This window comes from Propithecus coquereli, unplaced genomic scaffold, assembly GCF_000956105.1.
Source record: "Propithecus coquereli isolate 6110/MARCELLA unplaced genomic scaffold, Pcoq_1.0 Scaffold295, whole genome shotgun sequence".
NCBI classification, from domain to species: domain Eukaryota; kingdom Metazoa; phylum Chordata; class Mammalia; order Primates; family Indriidae; genus Propithecus; species Propithecus coquereli.
In genome coordinates this window covers 4,455,003-4,472,094 of record NW_012148563.1, presented here as the reverse complement: position 1 = coordinate 4,472,094, position 17,092 = coordinate 4,455,003, and the positions used below count along the sequence as shown (strand labels likewise).

Genomic DNA, 17,092 nt, shown 5'->3' with positions numbered 1-17,092 from the left:
AATTTCTTAAGTTCCCTTGGCCTCAGTTTTCTCACCAGTAAAATGGGTCTAACCCCACCCACATCCTCAGGGCTGTAGGGACTCAGTAGAAGGACCCAGGTATGCACCCAGCAGAGTCTCCTCTCATCCTGGGTGTGACGACTGTGGCACCCAGTCTCCAGGGCAGTGGACACGGGAGGGGATGGCGGGTGAGAGCACAGGGATATGCCTTCTTGGAACACCCCACTTGACACTTCCCCACTGAGGTCCCCAGGAAAGGACGGTGTGCACCACCTGCCCCAGCTGGCCCAGAGCAGCTCCGTTCTTAACAGAACATCAGGGCTGAGGTGGTCCAGGAGGTGCTTGCTCTGGCTCCTTCCCGCACTCCCAGGTAACATCAGACGCCTCGGCAGCAGCTCCTGCTGTGAGAAGCAGAACGCAGCACGAGTGGCTTCGTAGCAAGGGCTCCTGGGAGACTGTCGGGAGGGGAGCGTGCAGTCTGACCAGGCCCCGTCCTGCCGGCCCCAGATCCGTGTCCCCTAGATAGGGCCCCTCTGATCTCCCGGTCTCTGTGGCTGTTGGCTTCCTGCTCCGAGCCACGTTCTCTGGGAAGCACAGTCTCTGCCCCACTGACCTCGTGACACGGCACTGCCCTCCAGCCCAGCTCCCACGGGAACAGAAGGGAGCACTCTCTTCACACTTGGGGAAGTATTGTTTAGAATACACAGTGCTCCGGAAGAACTTAATTAATGCTGGATTGCATTATCAATTTTTTAAAAAGGCATGACTAGCACATTAATAGTATTGATAATACGAAGATTTCAGAGAAAACGTTTAAACCACGTAAGAGAATCTTGTGTAGTTAGGGGCCTTGTGTCACCCTTGTCAGCTGTCAAACACCTGGCGTCACTAACTCTAAGTAACTTACATCTGTGCGTTTCTGCAAGAATTGGTAACGTGACAGACTTCGTTAAATGAAATTTTAGTTATGAAGTACCTTCAGTGAATTAAAATGATAACCTTTAATAATTGATGTACACTTAAATAATTACGTGATTTTGACTTCACGCTAGTTCATACTGACCTTGCATGTAGTTTGCTCATCTCTCAGTCTTTAAAGGGCAATTATGAGATTTATGATCGCTTGACATGCTTGGCCGCTCTCCTGCTAATTTCTCCAATACAGCAGGCATCGGCGGGCCCTGCGGATGACGGTTCGCACCTGTAGCAGCTCAGATGGCTTATTTCCCTCATGAAAAACATGTAGCAAGCCCTGTCCTGAGCTTTTGCATACTTGGGGAGTTGAGATTTGCCTGGCTGGGGCCGGCCCAGCTCCCTCACTTACCTGTGATTCAGGGAGCTCTTGAGCTTCTCTGTGCCTCCGTTCGGCACCCATGGAGCAGCCCTCCCGGGCTCCCGTGAGAGATAAATGAGTTCGTGCTCGCACAGGGCTTGGAGTAGGACCAGATCAAGGTCGGCTTCTGCTCTTGTCCTCTAAGCTGTCAGGACGTTCTCGATCCTGTCTCCACTGTGATTCGTTCCTGCCGGACTTAGTGTCCCCCACGCCCCCCTCAGTGTCCCAGTTGGGCCAGTCACAGGCAAGAGCCACTCAGCTCCCCTTCTGGAAAGACCACATAGGAAAGAGCACCAGCGTTTGTAGCCAGAAGTCTGGCCCTGGGGCCTTTCGGGGCCACACTGTAGCTCCTGGCTGGCCTTGTGCGCGGACCCACCTCCCAGGAGCTCAGATCTAGACAGAGCCCCCAAATCGCGGCTCCAGGGTCAGGCTTCTCTGCCCCACGCCCGGCTACGACTTCCTGTTCGAGGCCCTGCCCTTTCCTGGGTGACTGACAGCCAGGTGTCTCCCCGGCAGGAGCCCCCACCTGCCTCCAGACTGGGCCTGGGTCCCAGGTGAGGTGGTGCCTGGTCCTTTCCCACTGCTCCTGGGCAGCCTCCAGGCTCACCCTAACTTGAGGTTTGTGAAGACTCCTTCGAGGTGCTGAGTGTACGTTTTTAAATACAGCCCTGGGAGATGAGCTGCAGCAGGAAGTTGTTTGGATCGCGGACACATACGCCCGTGCGCCGGACCCTTCCTGTGGTTTGTGGGGTACCAAATGGCTTAGCCAGAAACTGCATTTAAGCAAAGCTTTTGATTCCACGTGTGTACTGAAGAATGGATGCTTTTCCACTTTTAAAAGCAGTTTTATCATTTTGATGATATTTAGGGATTTTGTTTTTCTCCAATAACATCTTCATCTTGATTTTCTTAAAGATCTCAGCTCCGTGTGTCTTTCTGTAATGACTCTTAGGTTTTCCTCTTACGTAACTTCTGATTGATGGGAAGAGGCCAAAACAAAACCAATCACAGTCGTCTGGCCAGCACAGCCCCTTCCCAATGGTTGGCGACGTCTTGGCCCCAGCACTGAGAATCGTGCACCCACATGGAACTTTTTTGTCCAGGATCAAGAGTGGCCCCTCGGGCCCATGGTCCTGTGAGTGAACGTGGCCATCATGGGGCTGGCTGGTGGGGTGGGCCTGGCACTGTCGTGGCGTGTACTTGCCATTTGTTTTAAGGAAGCAAAATCCCAAAGCTGATGCTCGGTGAGAAGTGGGTAACGTCAGCCTTGTGCCAGGGTCTGGAGCCCGGCCCTCAGGCCCAGCCCCCACAGCTGGCCGTGAAGTGGGAGGCGGCCAGGCAGGCCCTGGGGACCGATCTCCTAAGGCCCCTGCACCGACCTGGGCGGTCAGGCTCCTCTAGCTCTGCCCCTCTGTCCTGGTGCTTCCTGATACCGGTTGCCAAGGCCACAGCTACCCACGGGAAATACCTGTCAGTGACCTAGATGTGCAGAATATGAGTTTCCCTCCATCGTGAAGGAGCTGCCCCACTTGCTTGGCGAGGCAGGGCATACGTAGGCCCTGAGGCCAGCCTGGCCCTCGCTGCCTGGCGTTCTGGGCAGGCTCACGGCCTCCCAGCTGTGTTCGCCAGTCTTCAAGGTGGGGCAAGAGGCTGGCAACATCACGGGGGCGGCTCGGTAAGTGCTAGCGCCACTGCTACTGCCGTGGACGTGGCAGGGGTCGGAGTGGGATGGGGGCAAGACTGCGTGGCCCAGGAGGGGAAGGAGGGCGGGGCTACTGCAGATCCCCTTGGGGGCCACCACACAGCTGCCGGTGAGGCCAGCGGGTAGAATGCAGCCTTGTGCTCCGCCCCTCTTCCTGGTCTCCCTTGTCCGCATTCTCATAGGTGTATACACCTTACACACAGCCTGTGTTGCCCTTGGAAGGAGTGTGGGTTATCATAAATCTCCCTTTTTTCCAAATTTAGCCTGAAAACATGCAGTGACGTGCTCAGTGATTGTTCCCAGGGTGCTGTACGACCCCAGGGCACAGATTCATCACTTACGGGGGGCACGTGTGTGCATGTGTGCCACCAGTTCCTAACGCTGGCAGTGGCCCTTCGTGGTGGGAGTCGGGAGTTCCATTTTACAGAGGTGGAAACTGAGGCTCATTACCTGCCCAGTCACACGGCAGTCAGCAGAGATCAGGCTCACCGAATTCCGGTTCCCCACACTTGACCACAAGGGCGTGGTTGCGGTTTTCTGTTCCAGACGTGCACTAGCTGAGCACAGAGTGCTTTGCACTATTTGTGTTAACAGTATTTATTTAGGAAGTATCTACACAGCGCGTCCTGTGTGCTGGGCCTCCAGCTGGTGTGTTGGGTGTAGACCAGGCCATGACTCTCAGCGGCCCTCAAGTTAGTGGGGAGGGACATGAACCACAGGGTCCTGGGCCAAGGTGAACATCAGGACGGCCCCTGGGGCCAGGCCAGAGAGAGGGTGAGGTCAGCTGCTTGGGCACAGGAAAGGCAAGGCCACGTCTGAGCCCTCGTCTGCAGTAAAGTGCCTTGTGCCCCCTCTGGAGTCTCCCCAAAAGCCCTGACCCCATAGCGCTGGTTTCTGGGCACCAGCGTCCCATTCCGTTGCCTGCACCTCACCCCACACCCACCTCCGAGGTGCAGCCCAGACAGGCAGCAGGGCAGCAGCCGCAGAGGACCCGGTTGCCTGCTCTTTCATCAGTCGAGCCCCAGAGCCTGTGAGCAGGCGCGTGGAGCTCTCCGCACGTGCTATTAATAGTAAACTAAGTCGTAGTACGGGTAGGTGTGCTGCACCTGCGTGCAGAGCAGGCCCAGGGTACCGTGAATGAGCACCAGGGTGTTTTCCGTTCCTGACATTCATCTCGGCAGTGTGGGAAGGGCTCTCCTGTTTATGCCTTGCTGCCTCTGTCTTCCTCTAACGCGGTTTGTGAAAACTGCTGGACAGATTGGTGGGGCCAGGCGTAAGTGGACAACACCTGCACTTCCTACGAATTTACATAAAGGTGTGTTTTATGTGTGTTAGGTGCAACGCGGTGCGTGTCCTTTCGCTGTTGCTCGGGCCGTGGCCAGTGGAATCGGTTCTTTCTGGGCTTCCTTTGAGCACGCACGTCTGTAGTGCCGGGCAGAGCCCACCCGGCTGAGCTTCCAGCCCCCAGACAGTTACCCCACCTTGGGAGGCAGGCTTTTGTGCTAGACGGGGTCCTCCAGCAGGTTTGTGCTTTTAAAAAATGGGTATGAGTGTGTTCAGAAGGTTTCTAAAAAGGCTTTGCCGTGCCTAGAGAGGTGGCGAGTATGGTTAGATCCTAGGCAGCTTCCGTGTCAAGAATAGCGGGTCACATGTTGTCCCGTGTTCTGGCCTTCAGACTTCAACATCGGTCCAGCTTGAGATCTTTCCAACATGAAAAGTACTCAATGAAATCTTGAACCAATCTTTTCAAACGTGCATTCTTTCAGTATTCGGTAGTAAAACCGTACTGAGAACGGGGGCAGCTGGACTACGCTGGGGAGAGGACTGAGCAGGGGCTGGGACGTAGGGAAGGACACGGCCTGCGGGCGTCACGCGCGGGGCTGCTGTGTCTGAAAGGTCACACGAGTGGTGCGGCGTGTACTGAATGAAATACGCACGCCCCGGTCTCACTTCCCAGAGACAGCTGCTGTTACTAGTTTGGTGTGTGTCTGTCCAGATAGACTTCTATAACTATTGGGGGTGTGTGTGTGACGTGTGGACGTAGCTGTCTTTTTGTTCACAGAAATGCCAGCTTTGCGTGTTTATGCTGTAATTTTATTTTTCATTTAATATTGTGTTGTGACATCACTCCATGTCAGCGTAGGAAGGTCAACACCTTTTTCTGTGCTACTCGTGTGTAGATAGAAGTTGTAACTGTTCCCTAGTTTCTGTTTTGCCAACAAATACGGGTACCTTTTCTTGCTCGTGCTAGTATTTCTGTAGGAAGATTCCTAAAAATGAAACTACCGGTTCGAAGAACGCGTATATTCTAAAATGCTGAGCAAACTGCCCCCGAGCAGCGGATGAGAGTCCGTTGTCCCCGCCCCCTCCGCCCACAGGACGACATCACAATTCATTCCGTTTGGCGGACAGTTAAAATATGAACCTTTTGATGTTCCAACAAGCAGGTCTGTCACCGCTGGGAACGTTCGAGTGTCTTGTGTTCTCTTCCGTCTTCCCTGCGGGAGCACGGGCAGCACAGCAGGGACGGCGGCAGGCGTGTGGCTCGTGCCTCCGGGGCTGGGCAGCGGGGCTGGGCAGCGGGGCCGTGTGGCCAGGCCGTCCTCTTTGTGCAGCCCTTGTGCCCAGCGTCTAGTGTCCGCCTGTGCTGGGCGCATGGGGGTCCATACCCGTTGAATGGGTGTGTTTTTTGTCGGGTGTTTGCTTTTCCTGTTGCTTTGTGGCATTCTTTATGTCGTGCTCAATCCTGTGTCTGTCGTGTATGTTGCAAAAATTATATTCCAGTCCGTCACTTGTCTTTCTAGCATTATCTTTTCATTTTAATAGAAGTAAATGAATGTGTGTAAGTCACAAACCCCCATGACGTTTAAGGCAGGACAGCAGCTGTCCCCACTCTGCCTGACCTGCCTGCTTTATGACAGTGACACGTGATGTTCTAGCCAAGCCACAGAGGGCACCTTGGCTGCACTTCCTTTCTTCTAGAACTGTCTCCTGAAGTTGATCATTTTGTTTCATGTGCTTAGTTTCCTGTGTGCCTGCTGTTAATTCAGGCCCACGGTTCAGCAGACCTGGGAGGCTTCCCTGCAGTCAGGCAGAGCAGCCGCCGGGGCTCTCCTGTGGCCTGGGAGTCGCGGCTGCAGGCCCCACTGCGCGCCGGGCTGGGCCGTCCGCTCTCCGGCCCGCCCAAGGCCGCCTGCGGGCGCCGTGCCTGCTTCCCCTGGGCTCCGCGGGTCCCTTCGTACCTTCTTCCTGCTTGTGCAAATCTCCCAGTGGCTCTGTGAGGAATCGCACGCACAGTGTGCTTCCGCAGTCCTTGCGCGCTAGGACTCTCTTTATGCTGGTGATGCTGATTTAAGTCTCTCTATGCTGGTCATACTGGTTTAAATCTCTCTATGCTGGTGATGCTGGTTTAAGTCTCTTTATGCTGGTGATGCTGGTTTAAGTCTCCTTATGCTGGTCATACTGGTTTAAGTCTCTTTATGCTGGTGATGCTGGTTTAAGTCTCTCTTTGCCGGTGATGCTGGTTTAAGTCTCTCTGTGCCGGTGGTGCTGGTTTAAGTCTCTCTATGCTGGTGATGCTGGTTTAAGTCTCTCTTTGCCAGTGATGCTGGTTTAAGTCTCTCTGTGCTGGTGGTGCTGGTTTAAGTCTATGTTGGTGATACTGGTTTAAATCTCTTTATGCTTGTGATGCTGGTTTAAATCTCTTTATGCTGGTGGTACTGATTTAAATCTCTCTATGCTGGTGATAACTGGTTTAAATCTCTCTATGTTGGTGATACTGGTTTAAATCTCGTTATGCTCGCAATGCTGGTTGACAACTTGGCTGGGTATGGAAGTCATTCCCTGCAGGGTTCACAGGTCATCATCTTGCCTTCAGCGTGGCTGTTGCAGAATCTAAAGCCGTTCCCAAGCCCCATTCTTGTCCCCAGAGCTCTGATGCAGTGTAGGGCCCGCCAGGCGGGGGTCAGGCGGCTTCCGTGGCCCCCGTGGCCCTGAGCTTGTTCCCGGTGAGGAGCCCCCGGCAGCAGCTCCTCCTCCCGAGAGAAGAGCATGTCTTAGATTATTGCTGGTGGTTTTCTCCACTCCGTGTTCTCTTCTCTCCTGGAGTTTTCCTTAATTTGTTCTGGGACTTTTTCACTTCCGTCTCTGATCTTTTTATCCTTTCCAATTATGCCTTTTGAAAATCTCAACGTTTTCCTCTATCCTTTCAGCACTTTCATTTTTGTCCTCGTGGCTTTATACCGTTTAGAATTTCCGTCACTGTCACGTTAGGATTTTGGGGAAGCGCGGTGGTAAGTGCATCCGCCCCCCTCCCTAGCGCTGCGCGTCCTGCCAGAGCTGTCTTCTGAGCATTCGCTGTTGCCGAATCCATGGGCCCTTCCTCGCTGGCCAGCAGATGGGGTGTCCGAGCAGCAAAGCAGCGCTGCTTCCAGAGAAACCGCCCTCTGACTCCCGCCAGGTGCTCTGTGAACCCAACCTTCAAGTCATCCCAGCTCCGATGGTTGTTTCATGCCGTGACTCTCGGGGAGAAAACAAAGCCATTTGCCAAATGGGCGCACAGGATGTCGCAGTTCGGGGAGGGTGGGCTTGCCTCTCGCTCGGAGTGCTGCTTACTCGGGGATGGAGCAGGAGCTGGGGGTTGGAGAATTTTAAGGTTGAGATTGGCGTGCTTCATCTGCCTTAACTTGTAATAATTTACTTGATTGCCTTTAAGGAGAAGCACCCCGCCCGCCGCCTGTTCCCCTTGAGGAGCAGACACCGCGTTCAGGAGTGAAGTTCGCGCCCTGCCTTGCCTTTGCAGTCGCTCGCGGGAGCTGCTCTTCCAAAGTGCCTGTCCCTAAAGCGTTGCCGGCTTACCTGCGGCCCTGCAGGGGGGGAGTGTGGTTTCTGGGGCTCCTCCACTTCGCGGGCTCTGGAGTGAGTTTCGATGCAGTCAAGTGCGGGGCAGGAGCTGCCCCACTGAGCCTGTGCAGCCCGCAGCCTCGAGTACCGGCTCCCCCCGGAGCCAGGTGGAGATTCACCTGCATCCTAAGCTTTGGCTGCCGTTGGCAGCAGCCTTGGAGTTTCAGGCAGTGCACAGGCTTTAAGAACCGTGCACAGGAATAGCCGAAACTATGGGTCACTGTGTCTTCTCTGCAGAGTTTACCTCTTTCAGCTTGTAAGATGCACGGATGGGACGTGATCAGTGAACAGGCCTTTTCCGGAGAAAAATGAGGGCAGGCAGGAAGCAGGAATGCTGCAGCTCACAGCCCCTCCCCACACAGGCTGTGCAGACCACCCTGAACCCAGACAGCGAGAAGCCTCCACGTGGTGCTCTGCTCTGGGGGGGCTACCTGCTGCTCTCCAGGGCCCTGTGTCCGCCCCCCGTGGACGTTGCTCCAGGGCCAGGGCTCTGCAGCCGCTGTCCCCGCCCTATTCCTGCCGCTCAGCCCTCACCCTGCTGCCTCTAGTCGGGGGCTCTGCTTGACATGCAGATTCTGTAGGGGGCAGGGACGAGGACACAGTGCGGCTCCAGCCCTCCTGCAGGCAGGGCCAGCTCCTAAATGTTCCATTTGGTATAATGCTCTGGTGTCCCCATCCTGAAATGCCTAATCGTGCTTGCACTCGGGACCAACCCTCATTTCCATTCTGCCTTGGGTCCTACATGTCAAGCGGCTGTCCTGCCCGGGTCTGCCTTGCGGGAGGGGACCGGGGGAGTCGTCTCCAGGGGAGCACTGTGCTCACCTGAAACCAGGGAGGTGCTCGGGTGGGAGGGAGAGAGCAAATAGGTGAGAGGACAGAATCGGTTGGGGTGCGAGACGGCTGCTGGGAGGAAAACACGGTGTGGGCAGGTCGGGCAGGGGTCAGGGAAGCCTGGGGAGGGGTGTGGAACAGAGGCCTGAATGGCCAGAAGGAGCCAGCCCAGAAGGGGATCGGGGTCTGCGGGGAGTGAGGAGGTGGGTGGGAGGCCACAGGGGCCTGTCCGGTGGAGTCTGTAAGTCACCGGGAGCTGGGCCCCAGGCAGGGGCATGGGAGGATCTGCCGCCCAACTGATGAGCGGTCAGCGCCCTGACCGTGAAATGACCTCCGGTCTGTCTCACAGAGACCTGCGGGGCCTGAGGTCCGGGCGCTGGTCCGCAGTAGCACAGCCAGTCCCTGGCTGTCCTGGAGTGACCCTGTCACACACTGTCTCCCGATGCTGCCAGCCAGCTCCACAACATCCAGCAGCCACCGAGAGGCGGCCCGCCCACGCAGGGCCGGGGACCCCGTCCTGCAGGTGCACCCAGAGCCCAAATCTCAGAAGCGACCTTTCCTCATGGTCCTCAGCTTCTGTCCCCAAGCCTGAAAGTGGCCGCAAAGCCCCTGTGGGTTTCGGCTGAGGCATCGGTGGTGGGGGAGGGGTGGGAGAGCAGGTTTCATTTTCTTGCCTAGCAATGAGGTGGGTTTTTGGCTTGGCTTTTTTTATTTTGCTTTGTTTTTAAATAACGTCTAGAAACCCAGGTGGAGATGGAAGCAGAGCATGTGCGTCTGCGCTGACCTCATAGTGACACGCGTCACGGCAGAAGCCGCCTCCACGTTAGCCTGTGGAGGGCTGGGGTGCGCTCGAACCCCGGGTCTGTCATCGGGGTCCTCGGTGCTGCAGAGGGGAGGCGCCACTCCTGTCAGTGCCTCCAGAGCAGGCGGGTCTCCGATTTCCTGGGAAGGCTGCCTCCCCCTCCCACCCGGACCCGCCGCGCAGCCGTCCCCCCCCCGCGCAGCCCCCTTCTAGCTGGAGGAGGTGCAGGGCTGCCCGCGCACCCCGAGGCAGAGTTTCACGTGGCCTGATTCTCACAACCCAGACCAGTCTCAGTTCCGGTTCCAGGGGAAAATTCGATGGCGTTTCTGGTGGCTCTGGAAGCAGTGAACTTGCTGTCCCAGAAAGGTTAGGACCAGCAGGGGTGCTGATAAAAAATGCCAGGAGGTAAAATCTCACTGATTTTCAAGTCTACAAGTGGTAGTATCTTGAAAGTGGTCAAGCAAAAGCCTCAGAACTCAGAGGCTCGTATTAAACATGCCTGCGCGGTGGCATTCGAACCGCTGTCCTGGACTCTGAAAGGTGACAGTCTTCCCCCGGGGGAGGGGATTTCTGTGCCTTTCCCGAAGGAGGCTGCACACTGGACTCCCTGGGCCTCCCGAGGTGTCCCGCCCTGGAGGTTTGGGGCCCAGGTGCGGAGGAATCGGGGGCTGCAGTGGGCTTAGAGTTGCAGGTTGGCCGATGGCTCTGTCCACACAGGCAGAGCTGCTTACAAAAACCAGCCTAGGCCCAGACAGCTGAGGGACGCAGGTGCTGGCCTGTCATCAGGGTGGGGCAGTTGGCACCCTCCCGCTTTGGAAGCCTCCCTGGCGTTCGCAGATGTGGCCACGTGCAGGGGACACAAAGGTGTGTCATTCAGAAGTCATCAGGATGTTCGTGAGCCAAGGCCCTAGAATAATCCCTGTTTGTCGGTTTTTGTCAGATTTGAGAACGCCGCAGCTATAATGATATGGGTGAATTATTTAGGAGAATATTATTTAAGAGACGTCACCATTAAGTGACTGTCACCAGCTTCCTGCCGTGCCCAGTATATCAGCCCACGAGCCTTGTTTCCCAAACGCCGTAACGGCCACCAGCATTTCCGTAATCCCGTCTTCCAGAGACAGCCGGCGTGTCAGACGCGTCTCATTCTTATTTGGGACTGAGGAACGGGATGGGGGTTCTGCCCGGTGGCCTCCCCGGGCCCCCTCGTCAGTGCTGAGCCCTCACTTTCAACCCCCGGCAACTCACACCCGTGGTCTGCCTGGCTGTAACGACGTCTCCATTTCTGCAGCTTCTGAACCCAACCTGAAACTGCGCTCCCGGCTAAAGCAGAAGGTGGCCGAAAGGCGGAGCAGCCCCCTGTTACGCAGGAAAGACGGGCCGGTGGTCACCGCTCTGAAAAAGCGTCCCTTGGATGTCACAGGTATGTCAGCCGAGCAGGCACACGGCCCCCGCTGCCCTCTACGCGAGGCCTTCCTGCGCGGTGGGTTTCTCCCGGGTAGGGCTGGCGCTGGCGGCTCAGGGATCTCCAACAAGTTCCGCCCCAGCGTTACTTACTCGGAGCTGGTTCCGGTCGGGCGCAGGCGTGGGAGGGCGATTGGCTTGGCGTGGGGGAGATGTTTACAGGATGTTATGTTGAGGTTTCTCCGAAGGTGGGTTTTAACCGACCTCGTCCTAATGGTGAGTCGCACGTCCCGCTGCCTCCGCTGCCCGTTGAACAGGGTCCAAACCACCCGTGAGATGTAGTCTCCCCCGGCCAGGGTCCGTGGTCTGAGCAGGCAAAAGTGTCTCAGCTCTGTCGTGAACATGCTGCGGCTGTCCCCATCTAGTGGTGGCAAGCAGAAAGGCCAGGCCGGCGCAGCCCCGTCCCTCTTGACACAGCACCCCCCAGGCCAGGCCCCTGCTCCCACGGTGTCCCTCCCCGCAGGGAGCACCCCACCCGGGAGCACCCCTCACTGCTCCCGAAATCCCGGCACCAGGATAAGGCGCTACTTGGGGACGGCAGGGGATGAGGGCAGGCGGCAAACAGGGTTGGACCGGAGGCCGGGGCTCTCGGGGGCTGGTCTGTGAGCGGCATTGTTCCAGCTTGTCCTGCGAGCCTGCCGTTGTCCCGGGGAAGGGTGAGGCTTGCTCCTTGGTGCTGTCCTGTGCATGTGAGCGTCCAGCGCCTCACTCAGGCTGGGACTCGGCAGTGAGGCCACGCCAGGGCTGCTCCCCGGACACACAGCCACACCTGGCCCCTGCCGGCCCCACCTATGCTTAGCGGTTCTTAGCCCCAGGCTGGCGGCCGGCTCTGGACACGTGTGGATTTGTACAAAAAAGAGTCTGATACCTTCTTGCATGGGGACTGTTTCTTGTCGTTTTCTTCCTTTTTTGATGTAGGTTTCTTTGGTTATTCTAGTACCGTGTTTAGAAAGATCAAGAATGTTGTAAAGTCTCGCCAAGTCTAACTGACTGGGAAAGGTTCGGCTCAGTGAGGGACCACGTGAGTCGGAACCTGTTTGAAACACAAATGCAGCCTGTTTCTTGCAGGCAGTGCCTAGTCTGGGCTGGCCTGACAGACGGACGACCCTTTGCAGTTTTCCAGCCGCACAGTTGTGACGACAGGGTCAGCAAGCTTCTGAGACCTAAACCCACCGCGCGTGTTGTCAGCCAGGGGCAGCTCAGTGCTGTTTGTGAGCGACATAAAAACGAGACAAGGTTCTTGTCTTCAAGGAGCTTGTGGTCGAATGTGGGGACCAGCCCGTCACGTGAGACAGCGGAGGACACGTGCGTGACAGCACCTGATTGGTCCTGAGCTTCGCTGTGGGGTGTCCTCACGCAGGAACCCGGCAGGGAAGGTCGGCCACAGCCACGCCGGCCAGGCAGAGCTGTGGAGACGGGGGCCCTGCGCTGCGAATGGGCGGACGCGTGGGGCTGGGACGCAAGTTTGCGCAGTTCCTGGTCGGCACAGGTGCCCCGCGTGGAGCTGGGTTCCCGAAGAGAGAAGCAAGGGCTTCCGGGAGGAGCGGTGTCGCCTCCCCACGGACGTGCTGGGGGGGTGGGTTCTTGCGCAGGAGAGCCAGGTCCACCGAGTGTGCGGGGGACCCAGAGTCGGGGGACGAGACGGTCCATACTCTGCCTTCCCAGTCACTCCTCAAATCCATGCCTGTTGTAGCAACGCAGAAAACACCCTGACCGCACGCACGCCGTCGAGAAATAGTCACCGTTCCCATCGCAGCGTGTTTCCTCCAGCCTTTCTCTGTGCGTGCTCACGTAGTAGGGTCCCGCCATCGTGCCGCGCAGTCCAGCGTCCTTCACCTCCTGTCAGTCACAGACGTCTTCTTGCCACCTCTGATGGTGTTCCCATTGTGCTGATTAAATAACGCCTGGATGATTACGCATTTATGTTCATTTTCTTAGATCAGTTCCTGGAAGTGGAATGAAAAAAATATTAACATCGAGTTTAGTAGGTGAAACATCAGATATATATTTTCTACTGCCCCAAAAAGTCTTCTCACGCACACACGTGAAAGTGTTTGTCTGGCAACACTCCTGGGAGGCACACGTGTGAAGGAAGGTTGCTGGAAGTTGCTGTGTCCCTAGAGACAGGCGGCAGCAGAGAGCCGGGTCCGGGCGGGGCCGCGGTGGGTGCGCGCGGGCCAGAGACAGGACAGCTGGGGGCGCGGGGACAGCGTGACCTGTTTCCTGAGTGGGCTGTGAACACCCGCTCAGCCCAGGTGGCGTCTCAGCAGTTCCCAGTTAGCGAGGTGCAAATAATCGTGATTTCGCCAGATGGAGAAGACAACCTCTGGGTTTAGCGTTTGGGGGGCGGGAGCTGGGACTGGAGAGGAAAGATGGGGAGGTCCTGTGTCCACTGTCGGTGCCTGGGATGGGGGGCTCAGCCCGTTCCTCCGAGCTCAGGGAGCGGCAGGGTCGGAGCTGGGGCCCCTGAGTGAACAGGGCAGGTCACGCTCAGGGGTGGACACGGGGTGGACAGTTTGGTCACAGCCCTGCTCGATTAACCTTGGCACACAGTTCCCTTGACATCTTCCTTAGGCTGTGTGACCTGGGACAGAGCAGGATGCTGCTCTGTGCCTCGATTTCCTCTTTGCAGTGGGGATAATAAGATGGCACCTTCCTTGTGGAGTTAGCGAGGGACAAACAGGCTGGTGGAAGCAAAGCTTGGCAGCCAGCCTGCCGGGCGGGGAGGGCTGTGGGAGGGCGTTGGGTCGGGATTATGCGCGGACAGGGTCAGCTTCGTGGTCACTGGCCTGCAGCCGGCTGGGGTCCCCCAGTTGGTGTGAGTTCCTCTTACTCGTGGGCTCCGGAGGAGGCGGGGGCAGCGACCGGCTGGGAAGAGGGTTTGCCTGGGACCGTTCGGCCTCCCGGCTCAGCACACCTGCCTGAGCGGCCGTCCCTGAACCCTTCGCGTTCCCACCGTGCTGTTTCCTCCTGACCCGCGGGTGCTGCGCGAGTGAGCGCTGGGGCGAGTTTCTAAGTGTTCAGAGTCACTGCTGAGACTCCGAGAACTCTCAAGGCAAATAGGTCATATTGTGTTTTCTTTGGGAAGTTCTAACCAGATAATGCCATTGTTAAAATGCCTTAAACCAAAGCTAAACCCACCCTACGTGAGCACTGAGAGCCACAGGGTCCCCACGGTGCGTGAGCGCAGCATGGCGGGGCCGTGGACTCGCAGGGCCTGCCTGGAGCGAGTGCCTGTCCCAGGTCCGCTAGCCAGGGCTGCCCCTTAGACGCTGAAAGGTACTTGAAGGATGTCTTGGTGTGTTTCCAAATAGCACCGGTAGATCACAAAAGCCACTAGCTGTGTTTCCCCCGGATGTTTGCTATTGTGTAGGGAAAATAAGATTTAGTTCACAGTGAACACTAATAGCAGGTTGCTTTATTCTGAACTAAGCTTTTTTCAGTGGGCACAGTAAATTTGACCTTCTGCTGTTCAAAGTCGTTTGGCTTCTGTGTTTCTTGGTCTCTTATTGTTAGATTATTAATGTGCTTAAAGATTTATCTTCCTGGTGTTTAATATCATCTTAAAATTCAGGGAGGTATGAAAGTGATAATGTGCTTATCCTAAAAGACCGAAGTGAAATCAGCGGCAAACCTGGAAAATGGGGACTTGGCCGCGTGCCTTCCCGTCGGGGTTTCTGGCAGCGGCACGCTAACAGGCGGAGGTCCTGACAGCAGAGGCCGCCCGGCCACAGGTAAGCGCGGCCCCCTCTGCGCAGAGAAACGCTCACCGCGGTGTCTCTCCTCCGCAGACTCCGCCTGCAGCAGCGCCCCGGGCTCCGGGCCCAGCTCGCCCAACAACAGCTCCGGGAACGTCAGCGCCGAGAACGGGATCGCCCCCGCCGTCCCCAGCATCCCGGCCGAGGTCAGTGTGAAGCGCGGCTGTTTCTGTGCCGTGTCCTGCGCTGAGCGGCAGTTTCAAGGGGCTGAAATGACCCCACTCTGCACTTGCTCTTCGCTCCTGAGTTTCCTGCGTGGGGTCAGGGAAACGGGTCTGGGGTCACCCTGACAATGACCCACTTAGACTCTGTCCTCGCACTGGTCACAGACGTCTCCTTCAACTATGAACACGTCGGTTCCAGATATGCCAGGGAACAGCTCTGAGCTCGGTCCTTTCTCCTGGCCTCTCCCGGTGCATGTTTCCTCGGAGGGCGTCACAGCGCGAGCGCACGGTGGTCGGCGCTCTGGGCAGGCAGGACCCCTGCTGCTCAGCTCGCCATGGTCACCAGCGCTCTGCACGGTGGCAGGGAGGCAGCAGGCGTGTGGGAACAGTTGCAAGAATTAAAATGCTTGTTTTGTATGGAGAAATACACAACTAAAACCGTCGTCCAAGAAGCCATGAGTCAGGGCAGACTAGAGTGTCACCCGTGGTCAGCGCTGTGGGGCAGCTGAAACCGGAGGGAGGGGAGCTTTGGAGGAATCAGGGAGACCAGGGCGCTCAGCGTCCCTGGTCCCCTGCCTTTGTAGACCCTGGAGGGTGCTGTGGGCTGGGAGGGACACTGGCAAACTAGAGCGGGGTCAGGGACTGAAGTCACTTGGAGGGAATGATGTCAGAGACGCAGGCTGTTAGTGGAGAAGAGGGCGGAGGGCGCTGAGCTGTCGCAGTTACCCCGGTACCTCTCCAGGACCCTCCCTCCAGCGTTCGTCGTGCTCCTTGATTCAAGGTGCCCTGTCTGTGCCCCACAGTGTGTCTGGCGCCCTGTGCCAGGGGCCAGGACAGAGCCAGGTAGGAAGCCAAGGGCTGCGTCTACACGGCTCCCAGATGACCAGGAGAGGCAGGCGCTGGCGGGCGGCGGGGAGGCGCAGAGGGGCGTGCACACGGAGGGCCTGGCTGTGGGCCCGTGGGGGTGACCGCGTGGGGAACGGCCGCTTTGGCAGTGAGTTTTTTGATGAATTGAGCCAGAATTGACGTCTGCTGGGTGCAGCAGAGAGTTCTATTGAGTGAGAGGTTCTTTCTGAGTTCTCCCGAACTTACAGAAGGCTATAATTTATTGAATATAGTTATTTACTTTCTTTCTTAAATATTTAGAAATGAATCCTGCCCTTCCAGAGGGTTGGCAAATCTCAGTTGGGATACACAGGCACTTAGCATTTTCATTTCAAATTTTTAGACTCTGTTTAAAAAGATTTTTAGAAACCAGGATTAGTGCTAAGAATGACTTTTGCTTGCTGCTTCTAGGTTGCTTAATCCCGTTTTCTCTTATTTTTACTTTATACATCTGCTTCTTTTATTGCCTGCCTTCGGCCTACCGATTTAACACACTGACTGCCACACTAGAAAAATTTTTCCTTGGGGCCACGGTGTTTTCTTACGAAAATAGAAAAAAAACTTCGAAAACAAAATGATCCTTTCTCATTTAATGAAAAATTTGTTATTTTTTCTTGTTTTCTGTTGCGTGAGTCACATGCAACTTGAAAAATAGTTCACGAAGCTCCCAAGGTGAGTTATGTGTTCTTCACAAGGCGCCGGGCTCAAAACTAGTGTGAGTTAAATACGACTCACGCGGCAGTTCACGTGCTAAGTACATATTTCGAGGATTGGAAGTCTAACAATCCTCCTCCGTGTGACTGGCCTCATCGCTGAGGTCTACCAGTGATGAGCTGCACCCTAAAAGCCAGCTCCTCCCTGCGGGATGATGCCAGTTACATCTTGTTGACTGTGGTCACAGGTACTAATTTTTATTTGACATGGGCAGTTGTGCACGTGATAGTTAATGTGGTAAGAGTGCCTTATTTGGGTGGACCTACGTGGCTGCAGTTACGTGTTAATTTTTACAAATTAAGTGATCTGTAAACTAAGCTACCACAAATTAGTAGACCATGTCAGAGAAGTCACAAGAAATATAAACAGTGCTGTTGTCTGTGGTTCGTGTCAATGTTCATCCTCACGGGCAGAGGTACTCTCCGAACACTTGATCACACGTGGACGTCCTGTGTGGATGTCAAACACCGTTGGACTGGGACGGCTCTCTGAAACTTCCGTGCTCCGTGGCCTGGCTGGCTCTTCCTTCTCAGGTGG

The 17,092-nt window shown here is 56.2% G+C and overlaps 1 protein-coding gene across 2 annotated transcripts in view; it reads left to right on the top strand.

Moving 5' to 3' along the window:
* HDAC4 (histone deacetylase 4) overlaps positions 1 to 17,092 on the top strand; it is a 113,173-nt gene that overhangs the window by 35,836 nt on the left and 60,245 nt on the right. For both annotated transcript variants that reach the window (XM_012648867.1, XM_012648868.1), the window contains exons 5-6: positions 10,862 to 10,993; positions 14,826 to 14,938. In XM_012648867.1, coding sequence (XP_012504321.1) covers positions 10,862 to 10,993; positions 14,826 to 14,938 — 245 coding nt within the window. The remainder of the gene's footprint in view (positions 1 to 10,861; positions 10,994 to 14,825; positions 14,939 to 17,092) is intronic.